The sequence below is a fragment of the Cetorhinus maximus genome, chromosome 12 (assembly GCF_964194155.1).
Source record: "Cetorhinus maximus chromosome 12, sCetMax3.hap1.1, whole genome shotgun sequence".
Lineage (NCBI taxonomy): Eukaryota > Metazoa > Chordata > Chondrichthyes > Lamniformes > Cetorhinidae > Cetorhinus > Cetorhinus maximus.
This window is the reverse complement of record NC_135890.1, coordinates 17,390,730-17,414,884: the sequence shown is the minus strand read 5'-3', so window position 1 is coordinate 17,414,884 and position 24,155 is coordinate 17,390,730. Positions and strand designations below refer to the sequence as shown.

The 24,155-nt window shown below is 43.2% G+C and overlaps 1 protein-coding gene across 6 annotated transcripts in view; it reads right to left on the bottom strand.

Moving 5' to 3' along the window:
• The window catches only part of nrf1 (nuclear respiratory factor 1), a 60,864-nt gene that overhangs the window by 9,823 nt on the left and 26,886 nt on the right, over window positions 1-24,155 (bottom strand). For 4 of the 6 annotated variants that reach the window (XM_078553068.1, XM_078553069.1, XM_078553071.1 and 1 more), the window contains exons 8-11: window positions 22,996-23,097; window positions 19,105-19,262; window positions 11,560-11,684; window positions 2,511-2,636 (exon numbers count right to left, since the gene is read on the bottom strand). In XM_078553068.1, coding sequence (XP_078409194.1) covers window positions 2,511-2,636; window positions 11,560-11,684; window positions 19,105-19,262; window positions 22,996-23,097 — 511 coding nt within the window. The remainder of the gene's footprint in view (window positions 1-2,510; window positions 2,637-11,559; window positions 11,685-19,104; window positions 19,263-22,995; window positions 23,098-24,155) is intronic. The other 2 variants (XM_078553072.1, XM_078553073.1) reach the window with 2 other exon arrangements.

Below are 24,155 nucleotides of genomic sequence, written 5' to 3'. Positions count from 1 at the left end.
GTTGCAGTGGTGTTGAAGGAATTTCACTTCTGCAGTTAGTTCTATAACATAAGAGAATGGCTGTTAGGAGAATTAAAAAAACAAACCTGAGTAACTTAGCAGATGGACAATGGCCTTTCAACACTGGGAATGAATTTAAATTCAGCTCATGCTGTCTGCTGACTATAAAGAGGTTATTCGAAAACAACCCCTATTGGGTGGGGGAAATGGAAAAATGTCACATATATATATGTAGTGCTCTTCTGAGGTTGGTGGTCAGGCACATTACTAGGGCAGGCTGGAACTTCATGCTATGTCTAATCGAAGGGGTTGTTCTTCATGTGCAAGCCATGACAATAAGTGCAGCCCTATATGTGACTGCAGGGCTCCAACACTGGGAGGTAATAGTAGTAGTTCAGGATTCATTTCCAAAAACTGACATCCCTCACATGGATGCGCACAGAATTAGCACTTTTCTCTAAGAGTAGCAGCTAAGATTCAAGTCAAATTAGGAGGATTCTCAATCTTTTTCCTACTGAGTGGCAGCGCCAAAGGGAGGTAAAGCACTGCCAACACAAACCTTGGACTGTCCCCAACAAAGCCTTATCAACTGGGTGAAGAAAAAATATTTAGGAAAAAGCTGTCTTAATATGGAATTTAGTGGCGAGACAGAGAAAGGTTTGAGAATTTCTGTTTAATTAAATCGAAAGCATGGATTAAAAAAAGGGATTAATGAGTTGAGGTGCACAAGCCTTTAAAAGTGAGTTCACAGGGGTAAAAAGTGACCAAAAGAAATAAGAATACATGGGATGTGGGATTTAAATAAAATAATCCCTGGAATGTGGGTGGCCAGAAAGGTCAGCACATTGCCCATCCCTAGATGCCTTCTGAAGATGGTAGTGGGGTGTTTCTTGAACCGCTACAGCTGTTTGGTGTAACTGCAGGGCTTGCTAGACCATTTCAGAGGGTAATAAGCAGTCAACCATGTTGGTCTGGAGTCAGGATAGATCAGACCACATGGGGACAGTAGGTTTCCTTCCTAAAGTGCTCGATGGGCCCACCGCTGTTCCTAAGAGTGCTTTCTGGTAAAAGTAAAATGACTAAGGTTGTCAAATTATTTGGTGGAGATAGCTAACTATATATAAACATTTCACAGTTCCACCATTACACTTTACTAAACTCCGAATGACAACAGTGCAGGTGCTAGCTCATTCAGAGCTTACGGTCCCCCTGCTGTGAGGCGACCAGGCTGTGGGCTAATTGTTGCAAATGGCCCCTCTCAGCCGTCTGTGCTCTAAAGCTCATTATCCTATATCTTAAACTATGGCCGGCAGTAGCTGCCCTGCAATAGATTACCAGGTACCTCAATCTGCACACGAGTCGATTACAATAATTACTCCTCTGCTAATCGCCTTCGTTTTTTTTTACACTGAAATCTGTTACTCTTGATCACTGGTCTCCATTTGGAATTATTTTCAGATGTACAGATGGATAAAAAAAATCTGCCCTAATGCAATTTGTACAATTTTTTTTATCACCCTGCTTTATAATCAGCCTCCACTCCTTTAATTTTCATGCACTGGTCGCATTAGGAACAATGTCACAAGTCTTACATGTTGCGTTAAAGCTATTGGATGTTGAATCTTTTCCTCAGAGCTGCCCCTCCCCCTTGATTGTCTCCCTACCTCCCCCGAAAGTTTGAACTGTCACTGGAGGATGGTTCCACAGATGCTGGCAGCGCCCCCAGTACCTTGCTGAGGGCTCTGTTCTTCATGTGCGAGCCCTGACAAGTGCAGGTTGGATATCTGACCGTAGGGGGCACCTCAATTAAGCTCAATCTTAACCGCCTTAAACACCTGCACTTTGACAGCAGGCACTGGACAATTACCAGGAGCAGGAAGATACTAGGATATGGAAAGCGAGACAGTGAGCAGAACAGTGGGATTAGTATTTGACAGGTCAAATGGCCTCCTTCTGTGCTGTAAACTTTTAAGAAAATACTGTTTTACTGGTTGACTTACGTTCCTTGGTCCAGGGAGCTGACATGATTTGTATTACCACAGCACTATCCTGGCTGTGATCAATTAACTCATTGAATGCTGAGTGCTACACTGGTTGGTGCCTTTACTCACTAGGCCATGAGATTTAGAAGCAACTTAACTTGCTGGAATGCTCTCCCATTGGTTCAGTTGCCAGGTAGTCAATTGTGTGATTTAGAATTGCAGAACCTGACAGCACAGAAGTAAACCATTTGGTCCACTGTAACTGTGCTAGCTCTTTGAAACAGCTGTCCAATTTTTCTGATCTCCTGCTCCTTCTCCATAGCCCTGCAATTTTCTGAAAACTTTTGTGGGAGTGGTCATGACCTGTTCTGGACACTTTCACACCAATATTCAGTCTCTTCCCCTTTCTCAATGTTGGCATTCCCTACATCATGCACCTTCTCTGACCTGGGTGATACCATGCAGACTGGGCCCTCTTATATTCAGCATTTTTAAAATAAACTAAAGATCACAGGTTTGAATCTTTACCAATACTGATTTCTCGATCCGGTTTGTTGCACCCAGGGGCTTTCTGTTGTTTGCTGCCCGTGGAACTGCGGCAGACAGCGGTCAACTGGGAAGGAGCGGCAACCTTTACAGGAACGTACAAGGCCACTGTGAATTGCAAAATACGAGAGGGGAATATGATGGAAATGGCACTGACACACGCAATCTGAAACCAGCACCACTAGCACAAGCATCCCCGATTTTCATCGCTCCATCATTGGCGGGCTGTGCCTGCAGCTGCCTAAACACTAAGCTCTGGAATTCCCTCCTCAAACATCTACCCCTCTCTCCTCCTTTAATTAATTCCTTAAAAACTACCTCTCTGACCAAGCTTATGGTCACTTACCCTAATATCTCCTTACACAGCTCAACTTTTGTTTGATAATGCTCCTGTGAAGCGCCTTGGGAGATTTTACTAATTTAAAGGAGCTACATAAGTGCAATTTGTTGTTGCCTTGCAGATGGCTCCAAGTGGCTTTCCTTACAGCCTCCAAGCCACACTTAAATATACTCAGCAAAATACCTAAAAAGGGCCAGGTACCACTTGTTTATCCATTACCACAACAAGCAGATTTACATTATTACCCCAAGTTTGTCTCCGTTCCATTTGAAGATGCGTGGTTCTTTGGGGAGGCACCTCACCTAAGTGGCCATGACTGCCCAGTGGGTAAGTATGGCCAGGCTATTCAATGCTAGAAGTCACCCAGACCCAATATCAATGCACACATTCCTTTAGTAGGTGGGTTGGGGGGGCACGGAGGGGAAGGGGGTTGCTGTCACCAGATAGTCAGTGGGAATGGAAGCTTTGGCGAGTTGCCTCTCCCTAAATGAGGAATACCGATCTCACTGTAATACCATTAGCACAGATTAGGGATCAAACCTGGAACCTTCCTGGCTCAATGCTGAACTGGATAAACACATGGAGCCACTAAGAGACATTTTTGAAATCTGTTTTTAACAAAAGTAAAGTTAACTGTTGCAACTGGTTTTATTCCACTGCCACTGAGCTGAGGGGAAATAAAAGAGAAGGCCAGAATGGGGGTTTCAAGCCGAGTATCTACAGCATTGACACAAAAGGGTGATTTGTTCTGCCGCTCCTCCGCTGGTGATTACAGGCTGCAGATTACTGTGGTCACGTGAGCTGCTTAGAACAAGGCAAGCTGTCAGGAGCTGCTAAGGTCAACGTGAGCTTTCTATGCAAAGCTCAGAAAAGGGAGTGGGGGGGGGGGGGGGGTGCGCAGGGTGGGGAAGGAGACAGAGAAAGAAATGAATTTTCTACTTTTGCAATCTTTAACCTCTTCAATAAAGAGCTGTAGCTCCTCGTACCCCTTTGACTTTCTTCCCTTTTATCTTGCAATTTACAGAATTTAAAATCCAAGCCTGATGTGGCCATCTCATTTGGCTCAATGTTTCCAATTCTTTTTAACATGGGCAGTGTACTGTACTATAGACCTTAGCCTAAATTGCCACATTACCATCTCCAACACTCGCATGTTATAATTGCTTATTAGTGCCTGGTCATTAACTCATCTGGCTTCTAATGTTATTTCCCCCAGTTTGACCCTGTGTGGAGCTGCACCATACTACACTATACAAGCATTTCAGTTCACTGAAGAGGCCAGAGATCAAGTTCCAACAAAACCGGCGCTGGAATTGAAATTGGATCTACAATTCCTCGGCTGCTCAAAGGACAAATGCATCAACTGGGAAAAAAAAAATCACACCCGGAACGAGCTGGGTCCCAGTCCAAATGACATCAGCACAATGCCATGTGAGATGTGGCTGACATCGAGTCAGGATGGCGGATGTGTAGTTGCATCAACTCATGGAATAAATGAGATTGGCTTTGTTTCTTTGCTTGAAACTCTGGTAACTGTTTGCAGCTAAAGAATTTCAATCCCAAAGAAAAAACAATTCAGCATTCCATATCAGAGGTTACCAGCACAGAATGGAGAATAGGAGCAGATAACACATACATAAAAGCATGCTCAAGCACACATACATTCATGTGCATGCACAGTAAGGAGACTTTTTTGGGAGAGACAGAAGATAAAGATCAATGTTTGAGTTAAGAGCAGTTTGCTCTTTGGGAGCTCTGCACGTCCTAGTGGCTCAAGGCAGTACCCAGAAAAGTGTGAAGTTATACAGGTCAATAGGTAACAGGTTTGATGCAGTATTGAGTTAGCTGATGTCAGCATTCCTCAAAAGTGCATGTGTGTTTGAATGATGGGTGAGGATAGGAAGACACAATTAGCTCTACAGTCAAATAGCCTATTAACCACCTCATGGATGAATGGCTACTTGGATAAAAGTACCTACATTACAGGAGCTCTTCTAGAATGGGGGCAGGTAGGGGTGGTGCGGCGGTGGAAGGAAAAAATATCCACACTTTGTTCTTTCAATGGGTAGATGATCACATGCCGTGGTACTGAGCCATACAAACCAGGAAGATCCCAAGTTTTTGTCTAAGGTTTGTTGATTGGAGATGTTGTAGTTAAACACAATGTCACACTGGAATAAAAATCAAACTAAACCAGCATCCGCTCTCCACTGAGCACTGGTTGAAAGCTGGTGAACGTGGACTGTGGGATAGGCCACAATCTGGCTCAGCGCTGATTTCCCCGATAACAAACAAGCTGATGACACTCGCTGCTCAAGCTCATTTGTGAAGAATGGCAACTTGGGCACGGGAGTCCATGCCTTCAGAGAATAGGAAAGAGAAACCAGGAAGCCCTTATTCCGATCAGAAAAAGAACTAAATTTGAGTAAAATGGTTCGCTCAAGGAATTGTAGATTTCTTCCCTCCCCCACACTACATAACTGGGGCCCAGGGAGCTGTTACTTGGAATAACACAGGTTGGCACATGCTGCCTGTGGAATAGCACCTGGCATTTTCTGAACAACTCCTCAGGTGTGCTCCAGTAGCATGTGTAGGGAACCCATCAGTTTGTATGCACATCAGACTGTTTTCTGACAGAATGCAGGTGGCAGGCCAAAGTCAAGACGGTGAATTGTGCACAGGATGGCCTTACTGTAAAAGCAACAATGCTCAGACAGCTAATAGAGGAGCAGAGAAGAGAATACCACAGTGTCATCATGGTCCTGTTGGAAGAAATCTTATTTCTGAGTCAGAAGATTATGGATTCAAGTCTCACTCCAGGGAACTGAGCACAAAAATCTATACCGACATTCTAACGCAGTACTGAGAGTGCTGCACTGCCAGTGCAGTATGAGGGAGTGCTGCACTGTTGGAGCTGCCACCTTTCAGATAAGACACTGAACGAGTATTAAATCTGCTCTCAGGTGGACGTTAAAGATCCCATGGCATGATTTCGATGAAATCGATGGGGGAGTCAATCCCCCATGTCCTGGCCAATATTTATCCCTCAATCCATATAACAAAATAGATTACCTGGTCATAATCACATTGTTATTTGTGGGAGTAAATTGGCTGCTACATTTTCTACAGCAGTGACTATATTTCACAAAGTAAGTCATTGGATGTAAAGTGCTTTAGGGCATCCAGAGGTCTTCAAAGGTGCTATATAAATGCAAATCTTTCTTTCTATGAATGGTCATGATTACTATGTGGTAATTATCCTAACAGTGTGGAGAAGGCCAGAACCTACAAAGGGAGTTTTACACATTGCAAGACTTTGAATAGAACCAAGGGAGAAATGAGGAAAATTTTATTTCAAAAAAGCAACTTATATTTATATAGCACCTTTAATGTAATAAAATGTCCCAAGGTACTTCACAGGAATGTTATAAAATAAGACACTGAGCTACATAAGGAGTCATTAGGTAAGATGACCAAAGGCTTGCTCAAAGAAATATGTTTGAAGGAACATCATAAAAGGAGGAAAGCAAGGCGGAGAGGTGTAGGGAGGGAATTCCAGAGCCTAGGGCTTAGGCAACTGAAGACACAGACACCAATGATGGAGTGATTAAACCGTGGATGCTCAAGAAACCAGAATTAGATGAGTGCAGATAATCTGGAGGTTTGTGGAGCTGGAAGAGATTACAGAGATAGGAAGGAATGAGGCAGTGAGTTATGATCTAGAAGGTACTGCCTCAAAGAGTACTGGAAACAGATTCCATAGTAACTTTCAAAAGTCAACCGAATAATTAGCTGAAGGAGAGAAAATTGCAGGTCTACGGGGATTAAGCAGTGGTGAGAGGCTAATTGGTCAGCCGGCAAAGAGATGCGATGGGCGGGATGTCCTCTTGTCCTGCAATGTTCTAAGGCTGCGCTTCCTCCAACCACATCATCCTGCACAATCTTCTTTTTCCCTGAAAGCTGAAATCAAGTCTTATGGCACTTTTTCTTACCCTAACCCACTCTTTCCCAGGAACTAAGAGCAGTGGAACTTCTTACCTGCGTCAGCACTCCCATCTGGCTACATATTGGAAGTTTCTTTTAAAATCAAAGCTTGGTATCTGATCACACATACATACAAAAGAGAAAAGTCATGTGGATCATCCTACCTCTCAAGCAGGAAAAACCTATAGCTTGCCTCACCTCATCACAACTTCCAGCTGCTTCTTAAACGTGCCAGGACTTTTTCTTCCAAACTAGAAGCTGCCCCACACATTGATCACACTGTACCAAATGTCAGTCTCAAATCTGCATTTCACTTGTATCAATCTGAAGCGGTCTTGTCTCAATTTAATTTGAATCAGTGTTGCCCTCTTCCTCATTCACTGTCTTCTCTGCTTAACTGTCCTGTCCTACACTATGGATTTTGCCCTTCACTTGGACTTCTTAATAAACACAAGCTATTGTAACTGCTGAGTTGATGGGAGGTTCCCTGATTTAAAGAATCTCTGTGCACAAGATCACTAACATGTTCATTTTTACTTTAACGTGCTGTTCCTTTCCTGCCCTCTTCTTTTTTGGAAAGCAGGTTTTTATATAGCTCTCTGTCGCTGATTCATGTGTCAGTGCTACACGCTCAATGCCGCGTTATCCTTTTCTTTCTTAATGAGCTTTGTCAATTCTGCTGTCACCGTGTTTTTAAAGAGTCTTAGGCAAATAGCAACTGTACACCCATTTACTGGTGATGACATCATTTAATCTGTATGCTGGACCCTAAGACACTTGATTCTGGGCAGCCTGTTAGGTGGCAGTGACCTTGACAGGTTATCGCTGAATGTTCTGACAGAAGCAGTGATTGCGAGATGAAATCAAGTGCTGCACTATTCCAAAAGCATCAAATCCATTAACAAGATGTTTTTCAACCAACATTTTCCCTTTTTTTTTTGTCCTAACTAGTGGTGGTTGTGATATGGGAGAAATGAAGAGGAATTTGGGGAGGGGGCAAAAAGAAAGACACCAGTCAAAATTTTTGACACTGTTCCAAACAGAATACTTCACTCCGTAGCCAGGTTTAATTTAATTGTACAGTAGGTAAGCATACTCAAATCCTGATAGAAAGTATTAACTACCATGCCAAAAAATCTGGGTTACGCTGAGATCAAGATTTCTAAAAATATCTACTGTTGCATCTCTGTGCCCTTGGCCCAATGAACTGTTAGTTCCACCTGAGCTTCAGCAGAAGTAAGAACATTGCAGAGGAGGAAATTAGACCTCTAAAAACACTGCTGTTTCCAGAGGAGATTTGTCAGTGTCCATATCTACTGTAAACGTAATGGTGGATCTCCACAAAATGGGAATGGATGGAAATTTATAGTCAGAGCAAGTGAGAGGGATTTAGTCCATTAGAATTCTATAGAGTAAGACTGAGTGAGGTTTGGTCCATTAGAATTCTAAACTTGCATCATTTGTCTGACACTAGCCAGCCGCAAGAAAACATATATCACCAGGGATCCAGCACCTTTGGAATTATTCACCAGGAGGGAACCAGCATCCACTGTAACATACCTCCCTGCTGGAGATCTCTATGGGAACTGCTCCCTGCTGGTGTGTATCCTCATAGGAGTTGTTATCCCACTGGCGTATGTTTTCACAGGTTCTGACTGCCTGCTGGTGTATGTTTTCACGGGTGCTAGCTCCCTGATGGTGTATGTTTCCACAGGCGCTAGCTTCCTGCCGGTGCATGTTTACTAGATTATAACAAAGATTTGTGCTGAGCAACATTTTTTTGAACCTTCTTTCCCCTCAAAAACCCCCCGCCTCCAGGGCACAAATGCTTTCCTGAAATCTACACCAGCAGTGTGCCAGAAGGATTAATTTGAAATTCACCCCAGACACATGGGTCAAAATCTGCTTAAATTGTTGGGGTACATTTTTAGATGTGAACTGAGTTACATTTTCTGCCTTAATGACCTTTGTCCCTACAGCCTATATGCAGGCATGTGCTCACACAGACCAACAGACAGACACGCACACAGACCGACAGTCAGACACGCACACACATGCACATAGACACACATACAGACAGAGACACATACAAGCACACAGGAAAAGCAAAGCTTCACATCCTGAAAGACTCCAGCATTCAGCAGACAAAAAACTTTCTCACTGTTTCCTACCTGTTGTACTGAGACCTTTTGATCAGCTTTACTTTTCAAGTACACATGCATACATTTCCAATTATTGCCCACATTCACAGACTGCCGCCTGCCTCTCAGGGCCTGGCAGAATTGCCCATGACAGCTGTTGTTCCACTTAGTCTATTGACTGATAATGGACTGCATCAAAGCTCTTTACAACAGCTCAGAAGGCCACACGCCTCAAAGAGAGACAGCTATTTTTGGAAAGTACAAGTCTTTGAGGGCAGAGGGAGGGAGGAAACATTAAGGAAAGTAAGTGAGACTCATTTCTTTTCTCTCTTAAATGTTGTTGTTCCAATTATGTTCAGAGCACTGAAAGGACTAGGCACCACGCTCAATTCTATCATTTGATTAGCTGTGCATCATTCGTACTCACAACAGGTGACTGCTTAGACTGCAGGCAATATAGATGTGAAAAATGAAGGGACAAAAATAAGCACGATGTTGATAAGGCTGTACAATGGGGAATATAAGGGACACTGGAGAAGCCTGAGAGAACATTTTTGAATTGTCATGGTCAAAAAAACTACAAAGCTGGGACACAGTGAAGGGCAAGAGGCAACAAACCCAGCTTTTACCCCTGGAATTGCCATGGCCTTTTAATAAAACCAGTTTGTGACTGTCTGTGGGGCACTATTACAGCGTGGTACAGGACAGTTGCTGTGCTTACTTCAGAAAGCAATTCCCTTTGTAAAACACCTCAAATGACAAGGCAGTTTATAAATTAAAGCGTTTCTGCTGTCGGGGATCAAACAAATACAAAGTAGAAGCCCTGACTGCTTGGTGCTATCCCCTCTCCAGCCAAGCGGCAAGATTGATAATCAATAATATAAGATGGTCCATTGGGAGTTCTCTCCTAATTTGATGCAGCTGAAAGCTTTCCAACATTTAAGGCAAGCATACCAGATCCTGAATCAATGAACTTTTAATACTGCCAATTAATGGTGTAGAGTTCCAAGTAGGAATTGACATCCAGAAACATTATTTAAAGTTCACTAATGGAGGACTGGATGGCACAGTGGATTAGCACAGTCTTTTCATCATCTCTGGAACCTAAATTCCATTCCAGTCCAGATTAATGGGACCAAAGTCTCTCCCCTTTGCTAGTTGCAAGAATACTATGCGAAGTAGCTTTACGAATCCCAGCCCAGTTCCATCAGTACAGTCTTAACCCCAACAAACTGGCATTAGTTGGCACTCTTGCTTAGAGTATAAGGATGGCTGGTGTGAACAGTGTCAAACTGTTTTACGGGTGCTTTTCTAATGTTTTCACGGGGGCTTACTGTTAGGGGAAAGCAGGCTCCTCATGTAATCATGTTATACCAGACCTGGGAGCATTGAGGATGATGCAGGATGCCCCAGATAGGAACGTGCTCTATCCTTAGCATTAACATCCCAATCTTTATAAACACAATCACAATAAACTTTCATAATAATCCCTAGATGCCAACTTCTTTAGTGTACAAGTTATACTAATCACTTAATCTTTCCGTTCTTCTCTCCTTTTTTCAGTCCCTACTCCCGAAGTCAATTTCCAAAAGCACTTATCTTTACTGGACCTGCTACACGTCATTCATTAGTTATGGCCGATTAAAAAGCCGGACACGCTCAAGATGGATTGTGTGTGCTGCAATGCTGAAAGGATTTTATGAATGAAGTTTACATCACATTATTATGATATGGTCATAAAACTTTCATGACAGCTTGTAGTCATCAAATATTCATCCTGGTAACGCTTCAGGCATCAGTTCATGACCAAAAGGTCCTGGACGGCCTGGAAAATGAAAGTGACAGCCTCTGATGTTCGTGCAGCTAAATTTTACAAAATAAATAGCCACAGCATTTTAAATTCTTTAGACGCAATTATGAATTTTGAAAATCCCCCAAATCTATTTTATTCCATTAGGTTTGCTAATCTCCTGTGCCAGATGGATGAGCTGTAAGCAATGACTAGGTAAGCTAGGGCTCTTGACAAAAAGGAGATGCTATACAGTTAGATGAGCTATGTAACAGGTTCGAGAAGGCAAACTCTGAACAATGCTTGCATGTACTCAGGCAGCAGGACAGCAGGGTCGAAGTGCAGAACAGGTCTCAAGAAGCATTTCTTTATGCAGAAGGCCATCAACAATTGGAACCAGTTGCTAGGGAGGGTCACTGAAGCCAAGGCACTGGGCTCATTTAAAAAAAAATGGATGGTGTTGTAAGAATCTCATATTCTGGAATGCAGAGTGGAAAATGTGCATTCTTCATCCCTACTCACCTTGTAATTAGAGAAGGAACTGTTTGTAAATACCATAGAGGTTAGTTTTGAAGGTTGAATACAATGCCAGCACCTAGGGAAATGGGGTCAAAGGAGGGGTGGATGGGGATAGAAGCTGAGGTCAAGGAGAAATTCTAAAGTGAATAGGTAGCAGCGACAGAGAAAATTCACCAGGAGCTATGGGATGTATTGACAGACTCCAAAACACAACTGCAGCTCAAGATAAATTGCGAAAGAAATAATAGCAAATCTTACCATTGGCATCCTGAACACCGGTCAGTGCTCCTACAGCAGCAGCAGTCTCTCCCGATAGCACAATCTGGCCTCCACCCTGCAGGGTGGCTTCTGCAAGTGTGGCAACAGCATGGGCAGCAGCCTCGCTGCAGCAGAGAAACATAAAACATGTTGGTCACCATCTAGACTCTCCAGGACTGTGTGATACAAGTAGAAATATACTGCATGTACACAAATACAAATACACACACAATCTTGCTGAATAAAAGGAGGCCATCTGGCCTATCATGCCTGTGCCAGCTCTTTGAAAGTTATCTAATTAGCTTCAGTACCTGACCCCACACCCCATCCCCGCTCTTCCTCCATGTTCCCCCATCAAGTATTTATCCAATTCCCTTTTGAAAGCGAGTAATGAATCTACTTCCACCATCTTATCAGGCAGTGACTTCCAGATTATAACGACATTAAAAAAACCTCTCATTTCCTCAGCTGCTTTGCCAAATATTAAATCTGTCACCTCTGGTTACTGTTCCTCTTGCCAGTGCACACAGTTCCTCCCTACTTACTCTATCAAAACTCCTTGTAATTTTAAACGCCTCTATTTAATCTTCTCTGCTCTAAGGACAAGTCTCTCTAGTCTCTCAACATCCATAAAAATATGTATCTATATATAAACAGATATACATGGGTGTGTGCGTTTTCATGTGTATTATAAATCCTATTATTTAAAAAAAATTAGACTATGCCACTTTAAAAAAAGATGAATTCCCCACCACAAAGGCATAGTGTGGGTTAGGATCAGCACGGCCCTTTTTGCCCACTTCGTCTCATCTTGCCAGGAAACTCATTTAATTGTCTTCCTGTTGCAACTTAACATTCATCTAACCAGGCAGAAAAGACACTGGCAGAAGAGTCGGTAGCCAGAGGATAAAGATCTCTGAAGGACAGCCCTCTGTGATGCGGCACTTCTTCGTTACTGCCTCGATCATATGCATAGGTCCTGAAATGAGGCTTGGACATTGAACTGTCTGACTCAAGAAGCGCCAATGCTACCAAATCAGCCATGTTGGCTGTTCACTCCTCCTTTGAAGAAGTAAAATCTTACTGGGGTACAGTTCTGAATATGGTATCAACCCTTGATATATCTTGCAGCCTAAACAGCCATGATATGATATGAGCAATAGCATTCCCTCACTCATTTACAGCGATAACCATAAGAACATGCAAATTAGCAGCAGGAGCAGGCCCCCCCCCCCCCCCGGCAAGCCTGCTCCACCATTCAATACGATCATGGCTGATCTGATTATGGCCTCAACTCTACTTTCCTTCCTACTCCTATCCCCTTTGACTCCCTTGTCAATCAATAATGTAACTCAGCCTTAAAAATATTCAATGACCCTGCCTCCACCACTCTCTGGGGAGGAGACTTCCATAGACTCAGAGATGCTGAGCTCCACAACTGTCCTCCGAAATAAAAACGAATAGTAAAAGCACCAACATCAGGCCAAGCACAAAGCAATGAGCTGTTTCACAATAGCAACAAGATTTCATTCTGTCCTGAACGAAGGCTGGACAGAAGTTCATAAAATTAGCTTCTTTCCTCAGCTGAGACCCTAAAAATCAACCAGATAATCAGTTAGGGACCAGGGGTTAACTTGTGAGCCACATCCCCAATAGCAGATATGCTGCACCATGTCATTTCTGGGTTCCAGAACTTGAACTTTGCTGCAGTTCAGGTGCAGTTGGGAGAAATGGAAAGTTGGGGGGAAAAAATATCACGGCTTAAAAAAAAACAAAAATTATGTTGCTGTCTGGTACATGGGGTGATGGCGATCTTCCATTATGTCACCACTTGAGGACTTGTGGCCCTTAACAAACTCTTTAAACGTAGCACTTTATAGTCAGAGTATAATTGTAATTCAAGCAAAGAATAATGCAATACTAGCCATAGTGTGCACAATGCGTTCTAGTTCCTGTTCAATCTGATCCAGCAGATTGCTGCTTGGAAAATATCATTCACTACTGCCCCCTGCTGGAATTAGTGTAGCACTACTACTTAAAAATAGGGCAATTTTTAAATGGCTGCAAAATTTCTCAAAGTTGGTGGGGGGGAGCTGGGGGAGGGAGAGAAGAGGTGAAACTCAGTGAAACTTAATTATCATCTCCTAAAATCAACGTAGAACCCTGAACAATTCATTGACAAAAGATCCCCCTAACTTCACAGAACCACCCAGCCCCCAAACAGAACCTCATCTGACAGGCCATTGTTAAGTGTATGAGCCTCGACAGTGAGGGGAGGTAGTGGCTGTTTTGAGTGTGAATGGCACCACTACAGAACCTAATCCTGTCCTCGCCTTTAAGCTCACCTCCAGCAGGGCTCAATGGATAAGGATCAAAGGAAGAATGGTGACAGAATTCCCTGACTCACCCAAGGCTGCTGAGACTGGCCACATATTGGCAGGTGGAGGAAAATCATCAAATACAGCTATCTGCAATAACTACTGGAATCACGAAGATAAAAGCAAAATACTGCAGATGCTAGAAATCTTAAGCAAAAACAGTAAATGCTGGAAAAACTCAGCAGGTCTGGCAGCATCTGTGAAGAGAGAGTCCGTATGACTTCTTCAATCATACAGACTCGAAACGTTAACTCTGTTTCTCTCTCCACAGATGCTGCCACACCTGCTGAGTTTTTCCAGCATTTTCTACTTTTACTACTCGAATCACGCTGTGCTAACCAGGCTTTGCTCGCATTCAAAAACAAAACCTCCAATGCAACAAAATGGGGTTTCCTTCACAAACTGCAGAATGAGACAATAGTACATAAAAATGATGCCTCACAGGACCCTCTACAAAACGCCTGCACCAGATGCAGGGATATCTACACAGACGAAAACTACTTGGGCCAAGTACATCTGACCTGAAATTTGACAGGTCTAATCAAAAGCAGGCAGTGGACAGCCCAGAGACCTACATGACACAATGGAAATGCCTGTTCCTTCTTTCTTTGTAATGTTGACTAGTATGAGAACGTGTTCAAAGCTGAAGTGAAAAAGCTATTGGACAAAAGCTGTACAATTTGAATTTGTGTTCCCTCCAAGAACAATTTCAGAATCACAAAATTGCTACAGCGTAGGAGCAATTCATCTAGTGCCATTCTCCCACTTCCTACCCGTAACCCTCACATTCTTCCTTTACAGCTAACAACCTAATTCCCTTTTGAATGCCTCGATTGAACCTGCCTCTACCACACTCTCAGGTAGTGCGTCCCAGACCTTAACTATTCACTGCGTGAAGAAGTCTTTCTTCATGTTGCCTTTGCTTCTTTTGCCAATTACTTTAAATCTGTGCCCTCTCATTCTCGATCCTTTCACGAGTGGGAAGTTTCTCCCTATCTGCTCTGTCCAAGCCCCTCATGATTTTGACTACCTCCATCAAAATCTCCTCTCAGCCTCCTATTCTCCAAGGAAAACAGTTCCAACTTCTGTAATCTATCTTCATTTTTAATTGAAGTTCCTCATCCCTGGAACCATTCTCATGAATCTTTTTTGGTTTCTTTTTGTTTGCTTTTGTTGTTGGGCAACTTTCAAAACAGCCGTGTCTATAGTGCTTGTCGAACAGCAGTACTTTCAACAGGTACCTCCAAAGAGTTTAAAATCCCTATTTCAGTTGTATTTTGTGAGCAAGAAATTCTGATTCGATATCGATGCATGTTTTTAGCATGCGGGAGATAGGCCGCAGGTAGTGCCATCAAAGTTGCAACAAGAGCAAGTAATTTAAAAGCAAGATACTGCGGATGCAGGAAATCTGAAACAAAAACAGAAAATGCTGGAAAAACTCAGCAGGTCTAACAGCATCTGTGAAGAGAAAAAAAAAAGTTAACATTTTGAGTCCTTATGACTCTTCTTCAGAGCTCAGAGGACTTGAAATGTTAACTCTTTTTTTTCGCACCACAGATGCTGTTAGATATGATGGAGTTTTGCTAGCATTTTCTGTTTTTGTTTCAAGAGCAAATAATTGTTTTTCTTTGATTTTTATGGTTGAACTTATATTTTTCTTAAAAATTGATCCAAGGTCCCCCTTTGTAAATTTTTTCCAATTTCCTTTCCTCCAACTGTGCTGAGTCAGCTGAACTCAGCCAGCGCAGAAACAAGCAAGAGAAACACAGCTACTTGGATTTCAAATCTTTAGAGTGTAGGGAAATGCAGGAACATCCCCTTGCCCCAACTCCCCAAATTGTTCAAAGAGGGTCCCACCATTGCGCTCTCTTAGAAGGACAGGACTAATAACGGAAATTGAAAAAATTCTACTTGCGCAGTGAGAACTTTTAGTTTCTTGCCCAATTTTTATCTTTATGCCCCGACACATACTATCTCGACTTTAAAATTGCATTTGTTGCTTAGAGACAGAGGGTAAAATTTTTAGCTTGGCGGGCGGGCACACGCCCAACCCAGCCGAGTGTAAAATGACGCGTGATGACGTCGGGCTTGTGTCCCGATGTCATCGCGCACTCGTGCGATATCTCGGTCAGCGGGCAGGTGCCGGAGTTGGCAGCATGCCCGCCGACAATTAAAAGGCCTCTTATGGCCATTAACAAGTTAATTAAAATAACTTATTCGCTGTCCGTGCAACGTTACGGTTAGCGAGCAGGTGAAAAGGTCAAGCGGCCTTTGCATTTTTTTGGAAACGGGCTGGATGAAGTTTCCCAAAGCAAATAAAAACTTTATTTTTTCACTAATAACATGTCCTTGCTCATGTGACAGAGTCACATGAGGGGACATGTTTCATGGCATTTATGAAATCTTTATTTTTTTTGGATATCAGTTCACCTCTCTGAGACAGCTCTCTGAGATGGGTTATGTAGCGCGCATGGGTGAAGTTCACGCTCGCCCGGCTTGCACTCCTCCCTCTGCCCGCATAGACAGCGCTCAGTGCTGCCGCTCACGTTTCACGCTAGGCGGGCCTTAATTGGCCCACCAACGTGAAATTGCCTTCTGGGCCAGGTCGCGGGCGACGGTCAGCTTCCCGACCGCCCCCACCGCATGCCAAGGGCAAAATTCCGCCCAGAAGAAAGCAGGGAATGAGAAAAAAGCCATTCCACTCATTAAGCTCATTTCTTCCAAGCACCACGTACAATCCACCTCACCACGGGCTCTACCCAAAAAAAAATTGTGTTTGAGTTTAGCTTCTACCAACAGTTTGAACCCACTCTTGAGTGGGTGAGAAATTCTGTATAAATTCACTCTGATCACCAAAGGTAACCTAGCAAAGCTGCAGCACACACATCAGCCTCGTTTCTCCAATATTTGACACCCATGGGTAACATTTCTCCTGTACCAGTAGCACAAGAGCACATTTGTCCCGCTTCAGGTGTATCAGTGCATATCTTTGCCTATGAGCTAAAAAATGAGATATCCCACTCGCTTCTTTGGGTTTAGAATCAACAATAAGAGAAGGGGCTGCTGTATACTTTGTACGCCCAATCCAAAAAGATATAGTTAGATTTCATACTGTGCTAATGCACCCTTCCCCCACACCCGCTCTGCTTTACTCATGCCTCAGTTACCAGTTCCTAAAAAACACACTCAGCTGGTGTTGTTTCGAGTAATGAGTTTTGAACAACACAAGTTGTGTAAATAACATGTTGTTGCCCCTCAACAAACCATTGGCTCACCAGTAGTTTGTGTGCCTTTGCTCTGTGACCAAATTCCAACAGAAACTTATGCCGGTCTCCCCCTGCTGGATCAGTGAGCATATCCAGTGAGCAGTGCTGTCACCTGGGAGGGGAGAGATCCAACCCATGCTCTGTGCTGAGTTAGGTACAACATCCATGGAGCAATAAGTAGTACAATTAAAAGATAGAACTTGCATTTATACAGGGCCTTCAGGACATCCCAAAGCATTTTACAGCTAATAAAGTATTTTGGCAGCGTTATCACTGTTGTAATGTAGGAAATGAGGCACCCAATTTATAGACAGCAAGATCCCACAAATGGCAATATGATAATGACCAGACAATGGAATTTAATGATGTTGGTTGAGGGATAAATGTTGGGCATGACATGAGACATTTCCTCTGTTCTTCTTCAAATAGCGTCAAAGGATCTTTTATGTCCAACTGAGACCACAGGAGGGGCATCGGATTAATGTTTCATCTGAAAGATAGCACCTGCAAATCTATAGAACTCCCTCGGTACTGCACTCGAGTGTCAGTCTGGGGCTTTTAACTCAGAGTCTGCCACTTAGCCCCAGTTGAGGGACAGAAAACAGACCAGGATGTCTCATTCATGATTCTTACCCAGTATCCCAACTGGAGCAGACACACGGAGGGATGTGAGATGATCTGATTTGATGAGGATCCATAAGTTACTCTCTGGTAACTCAGCCAAATAGGTGGTCTTCATGTGTGTGCCTCCACTCCAGTCAATAAGCCTGTAGTCAGTGTGGAGGCACACACATGAAGACCACCTATTTGGCTGAGTTACCAGAGAGTAACTTATGGATCCTCATCCTAGAATGGAGTCAATGTCTTCCAGAGGGCAGAAAATTGGCAAGTCACAAAACAACAGAAACTTATGCCAGAGGGATCCCAAAGCACGACGCTGGGATCCATGGTAACCAATCAAATACCCAGATTATGAGTCACAAACAGGAAACATTGGAAACACAGTAAGCCACTCAGTATTTGTGAAGAGAACAGATTAGTTAACATTTCAGACATGCAACCCTTCATCAGAACAGATCCTATCTACATGCAGACACTGCCCAGCAAAAGACAGAGGCAGGGGATTGCTCAAAAATGATCAAGAGCTCTGGTTAATTTTCCCTTCTCCAGATCAGGATCAAAAATCAACTTCAGGTTCCTCATTGTTACTCTGCTTCCTCAACCTGAGATCAGCTAACTCAGCACAAACCAGGGGATCAAACCTTCAACCTTTCTGACTTGAGTTACTCTGAATAAACTCGCCAAGTGATTGCTGGCACAAATTTGTTTGCAAGCTTGTCTCACCTCCACGCATCACCCCTTCTGAGTTACCTTCTCCCCTCCATAAGGCACCATTAACAGCACGTGACCTATCTCAGCCTTGGGGTCAGATTGGCAAGTTGGCCTTTTCTTTGGGTCTTGGCCAAAAATGCTTGGTAGAATCTGAGCTACCTAAAACAGTCTGAGGGGGAATGTTCACACGCCTTTCAGTTTCTATCCCCATGCTCAACCCCTTTTACAATTTATTCACTTACCCATGAGAAATCAGCCACTTGCGTGCAGAATTGAATGTCTTAGCATTGTGCGTCAAAGAAAGAGGACAGTGGCAAAGAATGGTCTTCAAACTAATTTAAAAATTAGAATCCCATTAACTGTGAAACGTGAATGAGTCGCTTCAGTATAAGGACCGTTTTCAGCTGCAAGCTCTAAAAGTTATATATTTTTAAAAACAATAATGAATTTGAAAATGAAATTTAGACTGAAGGTCCAGTTATCAGCCCAGGATATTTCCCTTCTTTTCCTGAGAATTAAGGGGAAACTATATGCAACATCCCTCCAGAGCACTGCTGGCTGACACCCACCTGTTCAGTGCCATGGTAACGGTGGCCCCTTGCTGCATCTCCTGGGATGCAGCCACTGCGGCCTCTGCCAGAGAGGCCACGGCCTGGGTGGCTTCGGAGGCCTGGGTTGTCTGGATTGCCATTTCCCCACCTTGCAACGTGGCCCAGTTCTGCTCCACCTGTGCGAAGAAAATGCTGGCGTTATTGAGACAGAAACAAAGAAAAACATGAAGAATCGAAGGAAAGTCTGTGTGTGTATGTGGACGTGGGGTGAGGAACATGCACATATTGTTGCAGTCTTTTTTTTAAAAAAAAGTTTTTAAAAAAAGTCTAAAGGAAAATTCACATCTCCTGCCCCATCAAAGTGCTGCTGTTTTGGAACATTTCCATAAATGTCAGCCAGTAGTGGAGAAGGGGGTTGGGGTTGTGGGCAGAAGAGGGTGGCTTCCTGCAGTCAGGCAAATCCATATTAACTTTCAGACTGGTCAAGTCCCAGTTTAAATGAGCAGGGCAGCTCAGGGACACAGGCAGCTCCTTTCCATCAATACCTTGCCCAAGCAGTTTTGGAGTGAATCAAAAACAAGAGGTAAATTTTCTGCTAAAAGGTCAGGAGGACTCTTTAAACAAATATAAAAAAACTCCACCCTAGACTTCCCTTTCTCTTTAAGCGAATCTATTGCCAATTTCTATTGAGCTTTCAAAGGTTTAACATTACTAGAAGATAATTCTGGACTCCGCAGTGAGTCAGCTGGTTATGACAGACACAGAAAGACCATAGAGATCAGAAAGAACGCATGGTTCATCCGTGGTCTGTGCCAGTTTCTTTCAGCCACGATGCTACAATTGGCCTGAATGGGGGGAGAGCTAGGATTTCCACTCCTGAGCACTACACAATGAACCATGCCAGCTCAAGAGGAATGCGCCCCAATAGTGGTGTCTTTCACAGTCAACTTGCCAAGTGCCTAGGCTTATACATGAATGCTGAGCATTTGGCGGATATACTGAGGGACCTGGAACCTAACAGTTTCAGGAGAGGTGAAAACTAGAACAAAAAAGGAGGGAAAGTTAACAATAAATCTTTTCTGTTATTTAACGAGATTGTAGCAGCTGCTCAGGAGATTGTTTTACAGGTAACTTAGAATATAGTTTAAAAAACGCAGCACAACAAAAAGAACTTGCCACTTAATTTAAATATGGTGAATGTTTACTCTGATCTTGCAAGGCCTTGTGCAACCAACTGGGTCTCGCACGCCTGATTTCTCAAGGTGTAATCTGTTACTCACATGTATAACTTTCACCCTACCAAACAACATTCAAATAATAAATTACATCTATATAGCACCTATAACAGCGTAAATACCCCAAGACTTATCACAGGAGCAAGTAACATACAAAATTTGAAGCTGAGTCATATAAAGATATTAGAATTAGGACAGGTAGCCAAAAACACGGTCAGAGAGGTAGGTTTTAAGGACTGTTTTAAAAAGCGAGAGAGAGAGGGAGAGAGAGTAGTAGTGATTTAGGGAGGGAATTCCAGAGCTTAGGTCCTCGGCAGCTGAAGGCACAGCCGCCAATGGTAGAGAGAAGGAAATCAGGCATGCGCAAGAGGCCAAAATACAACAAGGGCAGAGACTTCAGAAGGTTGTAGAGCTGAAGAAGTTAATAGAAACACGAATGGATAAGCCCATGGAGGGATTTGAAAACAAGGGTGAGAATTTTAAAATCAAGGTACTGCCAGCTCAGGGGTCAATGTAAGTTGGTGATCACAGCAGTGATGAGTGAACAAGACATGATGCAAGTTGGGCTATGGGCAGCAGACACCAAGCAAGGAAGAAAATAAAGTTACAAAACTGCTCTAAACTATTTCTCACAGTCCTGCCTTCCTTTGTGCACTTTCCACATGCACATGCAGCAAACCTAGGCGAATGAGGGGTTGGGCAATGCATCACAAGGCATGCTGTGAGTACGAGCAGCCATAAATTTTCAGACCTGAATCCTGCTCCCATATAGGGGAAGGTTCCATTAGCCCCTCTTCAGGACAAAGGAGAAGAACAGCTTGTTGTTTTTGATAGGCATCCAAGGACACCACCTCTCTGTTGCATCCTTTCTTGTCTTTCTCCTTTTTTGAATTACCCACCCTCCAAACTTACTTGTTACTGCCACCTCCCCATGTTGCAGTCAAGACCTACTGTATCACCTTACAGCAGCAAAATTCCTTACTTTCATCAGTCTTCTTTTACTTAACATCTTCAAGTTTCACCTAACTGCCTAAAACCTGGTGTCGTCATCTAAGCATTACTTGCTGAAATACCTTGCCTGCTTTCCAACTTTTCAATCTCAAACGAAGTAGTGAGCATGGGTGTGATTCTACAAGAGTTAAAGATTGTTGTGTCAAGGGCTAGATCACACCACAGCATTCACTAGGTTTGGGCTTCACTGCTCTAATAAGGTTTGTGAAGGCTGGTGGAGCAATGAGAAGTATCACTGGTTGGAAAAATAATTTCTTACTAAATTTTCATAAAGGGTGAGGTGAAGCAGAAGATAGCAAGGCTGTTCCTTACATGGCAGAGTGACATAAAACCCACAAAATCCAACCATCTCCCAACTTGGTGAAATCTTACTGCCCTCAGTGCAACATTTCAGTGGTTTGACACCAGGAAGGCATAGCAACAAAACGATGGTCTAATTCACGGAGCGACGTGCTGACCACCAAATAGGCAGGGCGGCTCAAAAACTGCCCAATAACAAGACTAAGTGATGCACACAATAAGCAACATGTGAACTGTTCAATGGACAGATCAAGTCAAACACAAAGGGAGTGAAGCACAGACAACATGACAGGGTAACAATTTGATGAGTCTTTTCAGGCAATGCCAGCAAAACAAGCTGTGATTAACCCGTGATCAACTATCACAAAATGGTTGAGACAGATTTTGGGCATTTAATTTAAAAAAATTAAAATTTTCAAAGTGCAGATCAAAAAAACAGCTATAATGTTGGTACATTTTAATTAAATCACAATTAATTGTAAAACAATCTGGTGTTTTCCTAAAGCATGATATTTTAACTTATTTTTTTCCTCTGTGTCCCTGAGCATTCGAGCTGTAGAGCAGCAAAATGATTTAGATGTCCACATATACAAATCAATAAAAGCTAGTGCACAGGTATAAAAAGTAATTAAAGGGCAAATGTTGAACTTCAACTCAAGTGGACTGGAACATAAAGCTGATGAAATGGTGCTTCAATTGTATAGAACCTCGGTTAGACCCTATCTGGAGAACAAGGCGCAGGCTTCAGGAAAGATACACTGGTCATGGAATGGGTGCAGTGCCCATTCACCACAATGATACCAAGGCTTACAGAGTTAAATTATAAAGCCAGGTAAAATACACTTTGTTTCTATTCCCTGGAGTTTAAAAAAGTTGAGGTATGATTTAATTGAGGCACTTAAAATGGTAGAGGGGTACAATAGGGCAGAAACTGAGGTGCTATTTTGTCCAGAACAAGAAGGTAAATCTTGAAAATTAAAAATAGGCCTTTCAGGAGAGAAATCAGGAAGCACTTTTCCCACTCAAAAGGTAGTGAAAATCTGGAATCTGATCTCCCAAAATACTGCAAGATCTATAGTCTCTTGTTAGGTAAAGATATTAAAGGATGTGGATCAAAAGCAGATAAATGGAGTTGAGGTACAAATCTTCCTATACCACTAACCCCCACACCCCCAACTAACCATCACCCCAGTCTTTCAGGTCTATAACCTCCTCCTTCAGCCAGGCAGAAAAGACCATCCAGGCCATGGACATCTCCACTGCTACTCAATGTCATGAGTGGATGCAATTGCTGGGTCGTGCTCGGTGGGAGTTGGGATAAAGCCCCCACCTCTGTGAGTGCGTGTGTGACTGCTGCCCTCACCTCTCCGTCCTGCACAGTAGAGTAATTCACCTGAGCAACAGTTACCGTTCCTGGGAGTTCAGATGCATCTGCCAGAGTCGCAACTGTTGCACCCGTGCCAACCTGCAAACAAGGGCAGACATGAAAGAACAGTGCTTTAAACTGCAGCAGGGCGTCTTCATTCCCCACTCACCTCCTTCTCAAAGGTTATCTTTTGCTTAACATCAAAACAAATCAGAGTCACAGCTCCGCCTAATGGTTTAGTGAGCAAATAAACCATATGGTCTGCTGCTTAGCTATGCACACCAGGCCTGAGTTCCCACCTTTGGTCTGAACTGGGGTGGGGTGTTAGGGATTCTTTATATTAGCCTCAGTGCCTCTGCTAGGAAAAAGGATGAAAGTTGGGGGGAAAAAAATTCAGCCACCATTCTAGCTCATGATTAATATCCTACAGCCCCTCCCCACAGGAAAGGAATGCTTGTGGATGCCAGGCAAAGGCAGGATCAGGGCCAAATGTGATGGCTTCTATAAAATAAATAAAAATAGAAAGAAAGACTTCAATTTATATAGCACCTTTGATTACCTTGGGGCGTCCCAAAGCGTTTTACAGATTATGAATTGCTTTTTGAAGTGCTGTCAATGTTATAAGGTAGGAAACACGGCAGCTAATTTGAAAGCCATTAACAGCAATGAAATAAATGACCCATCCAACCCTTTTAGGTGCCAGTTGAGGGATAAATATTGGTCAAGATAAGAACTCTTCTTCAAATCATGTTGTGGCACCTTTTGCATTGCTTGAGAGGGCACACAGGGTCTCAGTTTAACATGTTGTGGAAGAGATAGCATCTCCAACAATGCAATCTCCTTCAGTTCTGCACTGGACTGTCAACCTCTACTATGGGTTCAAGGCTCTGGAGTGGGGCTTGAACCCATAACCTTTTGACTCATAGGTAAGAGTGCTACCAACCGAGCCATGGCTGACATCTTATGGTTAAGTATGGCATGATGGCACTCAGGAATGGCTCTCATATGAGGAATGGCTACTTGGGTAAGGTGCCATTGGCTGCAGATCTGCATCCCAAAAGTCACTGCCTTCAGGGGAACTGAGCAAAAAAGTGACAAGTAGAACAATGTCGGAATATTTAAGCAACAAGTTTTCCCTTAAAGTATCAGAGACAGGC